Source organism: Trachurus trachurus (assembly GCF_905171665.1).
Source record: "Trachurus trachurus genome assembly, chromosome: 11".
NCBI classification, from domain to species: Eukaryota; Metazoa; Chordata; class Actinopteri; order Carangiformes; family Carangidae; genus Trachurus; species Trachurus trachurus.
This window is the reverse complement of record NC_139904.1, coordinates 5,672,933-5,683,685: the sequence shown is the minus strand read 5'-3', so window position 1 is coordinate 5,683,685 and position 10,753 is coordinate 5,672,933. Positions and strand designations below refer to the sequence as shown.

The window sequence follows — 10,753 nt, the reverse complement described above, 5'->3', positions numbered from 1 at the left end:
AAGGGATAGTTCAACATTTTGGCAAATTGGCCCATTGCCATAATCCCTATAGATTTAGGAGTAGGTTTGTTACCTTTAATTGTCGGTGCAAGCTATTTTTTAGAACGGCGGAGCAGAGCCGTGACCACGCTATGAGATAATAACAGAACGTTACAAGACAGAGTTGTTTTAGAGGTAAATGCAGAGACTGCTTGATGAAAAACTGTCCCTGAAGGCAACGTGCATCACCGGTTTTGCATGAATTTACCTCTAAAACAACTCTGTGTGGTAACATTGTGTTATTATCTCATAGCGTGGTGAATGTGCAGGTCACAACTTGTCCACCAGAGCGTTGTGGAGTTGTTGGATTGTGTATTTGATGAGTTTGATGAGGGGAAACCAAGAAATCCCATTAGCCTCCGACGTAGCGTAGCTCTGAGCAGCTCACGGCTCTGCTCTGCCGTTCTAAAAATAGCTTGCACCGACAATTAAAGGTAACGAACCTACTGCTAAGACTATAAGGATTATAATGTCAATGGACCAATTTGCCAAAACGTTACACTATCCCTTTAAGCGAAACTTTAAAAACCTGCGACATCCTGATGTGTTTCCGCCACGTTCGGACGATTTCCTGAATCTAAATTTCGCCGTCGGATTTCAGAAAAAAAAAAAAAGGACAAGTTGAGAAAACACAGATCTCCTCCTCCTCCTCCTCCTTCGCTCCTCACCTGATCGATAAACTAGAGTCTTGTTTCCCGCCTCGACTTCCGACCGATGACGTCATGTGACTGAGCCGGGGGACTGTGAGATTTTAACCAATCATCTTTGGTTCTTCGGGGGTCGAGGGCTTTTGCTTTTGCTATTTTTTAAAGCTGAACACAAGAGGAGAAAGGAGGAGGAGGAGAACACAGAGAGGGAAAAGCTCATGATGATGATAGTCTCGCTGCTGCAGGTGTGATTTTGTGTTTTTGTGTTTTGTGTTTGTGTCTCATCTGCCAAAACAAAACAAAAACAAACAAAGTCTTGAAGGAAAAAAAAAAAAAAGTTCCAGTTCGAGAAAAGATGCAAATAAAAAAAGGCCTGATGATGATGAAGGAGGAGGAGGAGGAGGAGGAGGGAGGAGTTAATCGCTGAGGTCAAATCCGGGAATGTCAGCAGGTGGACGCCGCCATCTTGGTTATTTGCTTCCTCCATCCATCCATATATCCTTCCTTCCTTCCACTTGCCCCGCTCCTCCTCTCCTCTCTCTCTCTCTCTCTCCGTCATCCCTCCATCTCTCCGTCCGTCCGTGTGTGTGTTTCCTCTCTGCAGGTCACTGGAGGTCTCGGTCTTCCAGGTAGCGGTACTCGAACGTGAACCCCTCCTTCTTCCTCTGGCCCCATTTCTCATAGTCAAAGTAAATGTAGGTTCCCTGGAATAAAGAAGGAGAAGGAGAAGGTGAAGGAGGAGGAAGATGAAGGAAGGAGGAGGAGGTGGAGGAGAAGGAGAAGAAAGAAGGAGGAGGAGAAAGAGGAGGAAGGGAGGACAAGAAGAAAGAAGGGAGGAGAATGAGGAAGAAGGAGGAAGAAGGGAAGAGAAGAAGAAGAAGAAAAAAGAAGGAGGAGAAGAAGGGAGGAGGAGTAGAAGGAGGAAGAAGAAAGGAGGAGGAGAAGGTGGAAGAAGGGAGGAGAAGGAAAATGAGGAAGAAGAAGGGAGGAGAAAAGGAAGAAGGTAGGAGGAGGAGAAGCAGAAGAATAAAGGAGGAAGAAGAAAGGAGGAGGAGAGGAAGAAGAGGAGAAGGAGGAGGAGGAAAATTAGGAAGAGGGAGGAGAAGAAGAAAGGAGGAGAAAGAGGGGGGAGGGAGGAGAAGGAGGAAGAAGAAAGAAGGAGGAAGAAGAAAGGAGGAGGAGAAGAAGAGGAGAAGGAGGAAGAAAATGGGGAAGAAGGAGGGAGGAGGAGAAGCAGAAGAAGGAAGGAGGAGGAGAAGGAGTAAGAAAATGGGGAAGAAGGGAGGAAGAGAAAAAGAAGGAGGAGGAGAAGGAGGAAGAAGAAAGGAGGAGGAGGACGGGAAGAGAAGAAGAAAGAAGTTGGAGGAGAAGAAGAAGAAGAAGAAGAAGAAGGGAGAAGGAGGAGAAGTCGGAGGTAAAAGATGAAGATGAAAGTGAAGATGAAGGTAAAGATGAAGATGAAAGTGAAGATGAAGATGAAGGTGAAAGTGAAAGTGAAGATGAAGATGGAGGAGAAGATGAAAGTGAAGGAGAAGATGAAGACGAAGATGAAGGTAAAGATGGCGGCGGAGCTTCACCTGCTCGAACTCGTCGGTGATGGTCTTGGGCTCTTCGTGCCTCTGAAACCACATCATGTACTTGGTGTGGAACCTCCACGACTGCTTCTTCAGGGCTTTGGCTGCCAGATACTGGGCCTTAGTGCCCTGAGGGGGGGAGGAGAGGAGGAGGGGAGGAGAGGAGTAGAGGAGAGGAGTAGAGGAGAGGGGGAGGAGAGGAGGAGAGGGGAGGGAGGGGTTAATTAGGTTCATACTTCACAGATCCTCAGCTCTGTTTATAATCTATGAACTCGTTCCTTCTTTGTGACTCATCTCAATTTCCTGAGCGTCCTTCAGCCTCAGTTCAAACCACTTCACCACATTAAAAGTTTCCTGTGTTGTTGTTCTTTTCCCACTTTTTCTTTGTTTTGTTTTTGATATGCATAAAAAAAGATAAATGTATAGGGTTTAAGAACGGAAACCTATCTCAGTGTAGTTTTACATCTCGTCTCTGCAGCTCTAGAAACAACAGGTCGGTGTCAGCCAATCAGAAGAGAGGAGGTGCTGAGCCACTCTTCTGATTGGCTGACTGAGTGATATAATCAAAAAAAGGAGCAACTTTCAGAATAAAACACTCAGAGAAACCAAATCCTGCAAAAGTACTGGATGGTGGTGGTTGATTGCTCTGTTGTGACATCACAAAGTGACAGGAAGTCCTGACAGCTGGTTTTAGGCTCAGTTTCTGAATACAGGCTGTGTGCATTTCTCTGTGGACTGAGACTTTGATACTTTCACAGTATTAATATAGAACCTAGAGCTGCTTTATAATCACACTACACATGGACATCTACCTTTATACTGTATGGAGCTTTAACACAAACATCTACCTTTATACTGTATGGAGCTTTAACACAAACATCTACCTTTATACTGTATGGAGCTTTAACACAAACATCTACCTTTATACTGTATGGCGCTTTAACACAAACATCTACCTTTATACTGTATGGCGCTTTAACACAAACATCTACCTTTATACTGTATGGAGCTTTAACACAAACATCTACCTTTATACTGTATGGAGCTTTAACACAAACATCTACCTTTATACTGTATGGAGCTTTAACACAAACATCTACCTTTATACTGTATGGAGCTTTAACACAAACATCTACCTTTATACCGTATGGAGCTTTAACACAAACATCTACCTTTATACCGTATGGAGCTTTAACACAAACATCTACCTTTATACCGTATGGAGCTTTAAAACATCTACCTTTATACTGTATGGAGCTTTAACACAAACATCTACCTTTATACTGTATGGAGCTTTAAAACATCTACCTTTATACTGTATGGAGCTTTAACACAAACATCTACCTTTATACTGTATGGAGCTTTAACACAAACATCTACCTTTATACCGTATGGAGCTTTAACACAAACATCATCTGTCCGATCACATACGAACCTCCAGGTAGTAGAAGATGAAGAACAGGGTTTCTGTAGAAAGCCTCTGGTAGAACTCGACCGTGTCGGAGTGGGGCGGTGGCACCTGGTGGTGGAAAGGCAGGGTGGGGCAGGGGTTCCTCATCAGGTACTGCCTGTGGCGAGAGGAGACAGAGGAGACCGGACGTTAACGAGACGTTAAATGAAATCTATGACACAGACGGAGACACTTTAAACTTCATTCAACAGATCAGAGAGAAACCAGCTTTTCATTTTAAAAACAGTCGACTTAATGAAAATCGCTCCTTTTGAAGTGTAAATAACACACTTTCTGTTATTTTAAACCTATTTTAACCCTCATGTTGTCCTTCTGGGTCAAATTGGCCCAGTCTGTTCCCTTCCTCCATCCTTCCTTCATTCCTTCTTTCCACAGTCCTTTTTTCCTTCCTTCATTCTTTCCTTTGTCCTTACTTCTTTTTCCTTCCTCTTTTGATCCAACTGACCTGATCTGTTCCCTATCCCTCCATCTTTCTCTCCTTCCCATTTCCTTTCCTTCTTTCCTCCCTTATTCCTTCCTTCTTCTTTCTTCCTTGAACAAATCTATTCCCTCCCTCCTCTTTCCTTCCTTTTCCCCTTCCTTCTTTCCACAATCCTTTTTCCCTCTCTGCCTTCCTTCCTTCTTTCTTTCCACAGTCCTTTTTTCCTTCGTCCTTACTTCTTCTTCCTTCCTCTTTTGATCCAACTGACCTGATCTGTTTCCTATCCCTCCATCTTTCTTTCCTTCCCTTCTTTCCTCCCTTCTTCCTTCCTTGAACAAATCTATTCCCTCCCTCCTCTTTCCTTCCTTCCTTCTTTCCACAATCATTTTTCCCTCTCTGCCTTCCTTCCTTCCCTTCGTTCTTACTTCTTCCTTCCTTCTTACCCAGTCTGTTCCCTCCTTCCTTCTATCTTTCCTTCCTTTTTCCCCTTCCTTCTTTCCTCCCATCTTTCCTTTGTCCTTCCTTCGTCCTTTCTTTCCTTGACCCAGGAGGACAACAGGAGGATTTAACACAAAAAAAATCCCTTGAAGGGGGATTTTGAACAACAACAACAACAACAACAACAACAAAAAAGAAAGAAAGAAGTGGAATTAATCTGAGAATAATGTACGGATATTTCTGTGGTTAATTGAAATTTAATTTTTAATCGATTAACAGCTCTCAAAACTACACCAATCACATATTTCATAAAGCTTTTTTTGTTTTAAAATATTACATCTATCAAAAAATATTGCTTAGAGTTTGTTTTGCTGTTCTACCTTCAATTACGTTTTTAGGATATTTAAATAAATCCACAATTTGACTCTAAAACATAAAACCCCATCATTAGACGATCCACAAATACTCTCAATTACGAACCCTAGAAAAAAAAAGAAAAGGCCTGAGGTGACCTGAGGTACCAGAGCGACAAATTCTGGTGAAAAATAAATTGGGAGCAATCGATTAACCCCGTAACAACGACACATGGATCCACACAAAGTGGGAAAAATCCAGCGGCGGGTCAGAGTCGGAACGTTTCCATCCAAAACTCTGTATTTTTAGATCAGTGACAAACCGGCCCACTGATAATGGTGTCAAACAAAGAGGACACACAACAGACACACACACAAGCTCAACACGGTCCCATACACACACACGGAGTTACTGGTGTGATTAATTAAAATAAAACAAATGAGAAACTTGTTTTTGGACACAGACTCATAGGAATCTGTGCATTCATATTTGTGTGTGTGTGTGTGTGTGTGTGTGTGTGTGTGTGTGTGTGTGTGTGTGTGTGTGTGTGTGTGTGTGTGTGTGTGTGTGCGCTGCCCTCCTCCTCTGGCTGTGCAACACAACAGGTGCCGTGGGACAAGAGGGTTTGAGTGTTTGTATTTAAATGTCAATTGTTGCTGTGTGGGCTGCAGGTACAGTAACGGCATAATCGGCTCTCTAATTGTGTGTGTAGCTATGTTATGTGACTGACTGCACACCGAGCGGTTTAAAGACACAAAATATATTTATGTTAAAGTGATAGTTCAACATTTTGCCATAATCCCTATAGCCATAGCAGTAGGTTCGTTACCTTTAATTGTCGGTGCAAGCTATTTTTAGAACGGCGGAGCAGAGCGGCGAGCTGCTCAGAGCTACGCTACGGAGGCTCATGGGATTTCTTGGTTTCCCTCATTAAAAAACTCATCAAATACACAATCCAACAGCTCCACAACGCTCTGGTGGACAAGTTGTGACCTGCACATTCACCACGCTATGAGATAATAACACAACGTTACCAGACAGAGTTGTTTTAGAGGCAAATTCATGCAAAACCGCTGAAGCACGTTGCCTTCAGGGACAGTTTTTCATCAAGCAGTCTCTGCATTTACCTCTAAAACAACTCTGTCTGGTAACGTTCTGTTATTATCTCATAGCGTGGTGAATGTGCAGGTCACAACTTGTCCACCAGAGCGTTTTGGAGTTGTTGGATTGTGTGTTGAGTCTCCGCTCTGCTCCTCCGTTCTAAAAATAGCTTGCACCGACAATTAAAGGTAACAAACCTACTGCTATGACTATAGGGATTATGGCAATGGGCCAATTTGCCAAAATGTTGAACTATCCCTTTAAGAATTATCATTGATCAATTTCCTTCTTTTTTAACAATTCATACATTCACATTCACATTAAATACAAATAGATAATACACCAGACGCCTGGACGTCTTCATGTAGTGGAATACTTGCAAAGTTTCACTGCACCTGATCCTCTCGGAGTCGGACGGGTGGGGCATGTGCGTCCACGCCGCCTCCTCCATGGCCTGTTGGTAGAGCTGGTCTTTGGACAGGGGCACGGGCCCCAGCGGGCACACCCCCAACGACGGGGGGATGCTCACCTCTGACAGCGAGGGCGGGAGCGCCGAGGGGGGGCCCGAGGGGGCCGTAGTGCTGCTGGGGAAGATGTCTGAGGGAGAGAGAGAGGACGGAGAATTAATCTGAATGTCATGTCACATGAAGAAAGATTAAGGCACAAGTTAAAAACAGCCAACTCTTGTCTATAGGACTTTTAGGGGTGACATGACTGAGGTGTATAAACTTGTCCATAAAATATAGGTATGAACTAAGAGGGAACTCCTTAAAACTTGTGTTGTTGTGACAAAAGAAAACATTTTTTTGCACTTAGGGCTGTAAAAGTATGAAACGAGCTTCCTGAGGATGTAGTGCAGCTCCGTCAGTGAACTCTTTTTAAAAAAGACTTGATAATTTCTGGTCAAATAAGGATTTTTTAATGTAATTATAAAGCAAGGTTATGAAATTGTAACCATGTTTTTTTATTCGTTTGTTTTTCTGTTTTCAGGTAATGTGGGATATTTTTCTGATATACAGTTTTGCTCAAAAGTTTACATACCCCTGGCAGAATTTGTGAAATACTGGCTACATTTCACAAAATATAATTGATAATGCAACAAAACTTTTTTTAGTCAGAGTTAGTGGCTGGGTGAAGCCATTTATTATCACACAACTGTGTTTGATCTTTTTGAATCCATAAATGATAAGTGCAACCACCAAAATGGCCCTGATCAAAAGTTTTACATACCCCTAAAGTTTAACCCTGATAATATACACACAGATCGACACAGAGAGGTTTAAATGGCTACTCAGGGTGATTGCTGCACTAACTTTGCTGGATTCTGAGCCATGGGGAAAGCAAAATAACTGTCAAAAGTCCTGAGGGAGGAGGTTGTTCAACTTTATAAACCAGAAAAAGGATATAAAAAGATATCCAGAGACTTGAGAAAGCCGGTCAGTAGTGTTCAAGCTCCCATAAAAGTGGAAACTGAGGGGTTCTGTTGATACCAAGCCACAGTCTGGTACTATCGACACATTACGATAATTTTTTTTTTTAATGATGTTGTTATTTCTGGATGTCTCAACAGTTTAATTTGAATCCCATTAAAAATAATATATTATGTACGGGTTATTGACATTTCTATTGGTATATCGTGTTTATTATCTGTATGTTGTCATTATTTTGAGTCTGATGTAGAGGATCTAGTATATCCTGTATCAGACGTATTTTCATTTTCCTTAAATTTCATTTAATTAACAGAGGGTGAGAGATAAGAGGGGAAAAAAAGAAAAAGAAAAGGTGGAGGTGGAGGAGAAGAGGGGAGGAGCTGATCCGAAGTCCGAGAGACAAAGAGAGAGGAGTTGAGTCAGGGACGATAATATCACCAGCAGGTTTTGTTCAGAGGAGGCAGAAGAGTGGGAGGTGAGATGACATTTTGTTCCATTAAACTACAGCTTCCCTACTTCTGCTCTGTGGCAACCCTCCATCTCCTTTTGTTAAGCCGTTAGTGTGTGTGTGTGTGCTACCTGGGGTGAGGTGCAGGGAAGGCACGTCTCCCTCCATCCCTGAGCTGAGTGCTGCTCGCTCGGCCATGGACTTCAGGCTGCTCAGCGGCTCCTGGGGCTGATGATGAGGACAGACAAGGAGACTCATGGGAAAAAAGACACAAAACAAAAAACACAAAACAAGACAAGATTCTGCTGGAAACGTGGTGTGTTGCCGCCAGCCGCCGCTACCAGGACCTGCCGTCGCGCGGGAAACTATCAGGTCCGACACCAGTGATCGTGTTGTCATGGAAATCACTTCTGCTTCACATTGTTTGGCCGCCGTTTTTGTTGTTGTGTCGCTTCCTCGTAGTGACGCAAACACAGAGAGCAGAGCAACACTTCTGCAACCGGCCAACTGACGTGTAACTACAACTTACAAATGTATATTTATTAATATGTCTTTGGTATTTTACCTCACTGTTGCTTTTTTTTTTTAAAGGTTGCCTTTTAACATCAGGCAGAGGGACTGGCGATGAAAATTAGCCTTTTTTTTTTAGCTAACTCGGGTGCATTTACATTTGTTTTTTACAATGTTTTATTAATGTACATTGTCCCTTGTCAATAAATTAAACTGAAACTGAAACAACGCAGCCGTATTCATCAAGCTTCTGGGAATTACTCCTATAAAACGATGCTGAGAGTCGACTTATAAGTCCATCCATCCATCCATCCATCCATCCATCCGTGGTATTAAACGCCACAACTAATTAATTAATTAATTGTAAAGATTCCTAAATGCCGTTAATTTCCAAAAAAAAGATAATGTTGGAACCATATTGGCAGATGTGCACCAAAATAAAGGTAAATTCACAGATACCGGTCCATTTAACTAACATAACATTGAATTGGTAGGAAAAAAGAAAAAAGAAAAAAGATTAAAATAAACTTATAAACACTTCCCCTGGGAGATTTATTAATTGGTCCTATATTAATAGATACTGGAAATATTTTGTGTAAACAATGATTCATGTAATTATATTTTGACTATATTTGATCATTTTACACATTCATAGTGTTGCAAAATTAATTAATGCATAATAATTGTGATTATTGTAATACCGTGATTATTTCTCTGACAATAATCGTACCAAGAAAATGTAAAATCGTGACATCCCTAAGCTGCACTTACAAGTTAGTTATCAAGTGTCTTACTCACTTATAAAGAAGTGTAAAACTGAATCTTAAGTGTTTTACACATATTTTATATCCATTTTCATCATTATTATCTTTCATCATTATTATCTTTGTTATCATCATCATCCAACCTGCTGCTAAACACGTCGACCTCTCAAAATATTTAGCAGAGACGTTGAAACCTTTTCTCCTCTGTGGCTGGTCTCAAGTAAATTAAACGACGTAAAACACAATTACTGTGGGGAAATAACTAAAGCGCGATGCGGATCGATCGTGACTGATGAGCACATTTAGAGTCTGAAATATGACTCGAGGCCTCGGCTGCTGATTTCTGCGTTAAACCCGCTTTAACGCGGAGCATAAATCAGCCTCAGGTCGATCACAATCACTCCAAAGCCGTTTAATTAAAAAGGTACAAATCTTGCATTGTTCCTCTTTAAAGCCACAGTTTCTGGGATAACAGTTTTTATATTCACATGTCCCATGGATGGGACACCTGAAATGTTTTGGTGATTATGTTTTGAGCATAAATATAAGAGTCTGTATTGATATTTTACATTTTTCCGAGCTATATTTGTGCTTTTAAGAAGCAAAAAACACCTTTAAATTATAGCTGCTGCGCAGCAATGGGTCGGGTCCGGGCTACTTTTGGGCAAATTTAGGCAATTCTGAGCAACAAACAGGAGAATAGGAACACAGGACAGTTGTCCTTATAATGTCCAATTTGCATCATTTGAGGATTGAACCCACAACCTCTAGAACCAAAGACCGTTGTCTATCACACTGAGCTAATTGACAAGTGGCAGTCCAACAGTGGCTTCACAAATTGAGTAAGCCATTCACTGTCGTGTAAGCAGAAAAAGAAAAATCAGTTTTTGAGGTAAAATAATGATATGTATTTGTAAAACATCTACTGTGACTCTAAGATGTTAGGAGCCTTCGCACATGGTCCAGTCCAAGCTATTTGGATTTTTAAACTTAGAGGCTTGCTGTGATGCCACCATTAGGACAATTGTCTTGTATTTCGTGTTAGGGACAACTGACATTTTGATCTGTCATCATCATCATCACCCTTGCTGGGTCTCGAACTCACAACCTCTGACACCAAGAACCAGCTCCTAACTCGCTGAGCTAATTGGCTGGTGGTGAGACCTGCTGTGTAGCTTCATTTATCCACTCAGGTGAGTCAGTGCCCGGGCAGCTGTTGTGAACGCATATTTCAAAAATGGTCAAAAAGTCAGAAATTCTGTTATCTAAACAAAAATCTGTTAATACATAAATTGCATTTAGACAGCAAAACAGCTTGAGGACATGTGACATTTTGATCTGTCATCATCATCATCATCACCCTTGCTGGGTCTCGAACTCACAACCTCTGACACCAAGAACCAGCTCCTAACTCGCTGAGCTAATTAGCTGGTAGTGAGACCTGCTGTGTAGCTTCATTTATCCACTCAGGTGAGTCAGTGCCCGGGCAGCTGTTGTGATGAAATGGTCAAAATTTCAGAAATTCAGTCATCTAAACGAAAATCTGATAATACATA

At 41.8% G+C, this 10,753-nt stretch overlaps 1 protein-coding gene across 1 annotated transcript in view; it reads right to left on the bottom strand.

The window, feature by feature from the left end:
* Positions 1-391: 391 nt before the first annotated feature.
* LOC310993871 (CCR4-NOT transcription complex subunit 3-like) overlaps positions 392-10,753 on the bottom strand; it is a 37,551-nt gene continuing 27,189 nt past the window's right edge. Inside the window, exons 15-19 of the mRNA XM_083982354.1 lie at positions 8,055-8,151; positions 6,441-6,642; positions 3,696-3,828; positions 2,264-2,389; positions 392-1,390 (exon numbers count right to left, since the gene is read on the bottom strand). Coding sequence (XP_083838480.1) covers positions 1,292-1,390; positions 2,264-2,389; positions 3,696-3,828; positions 6,441-6,642; positions 8,055-8,151 — 657 coding nt within the window. The 3' untranslated portion in view covers positions 392-1,291. The remainder of the gene's footprint in view (positions 1,391-2,263; positions 2,390-3,695; positions 3,829-6,440; positions 6,643-8,054; positions 8,152-10,753) is intronic.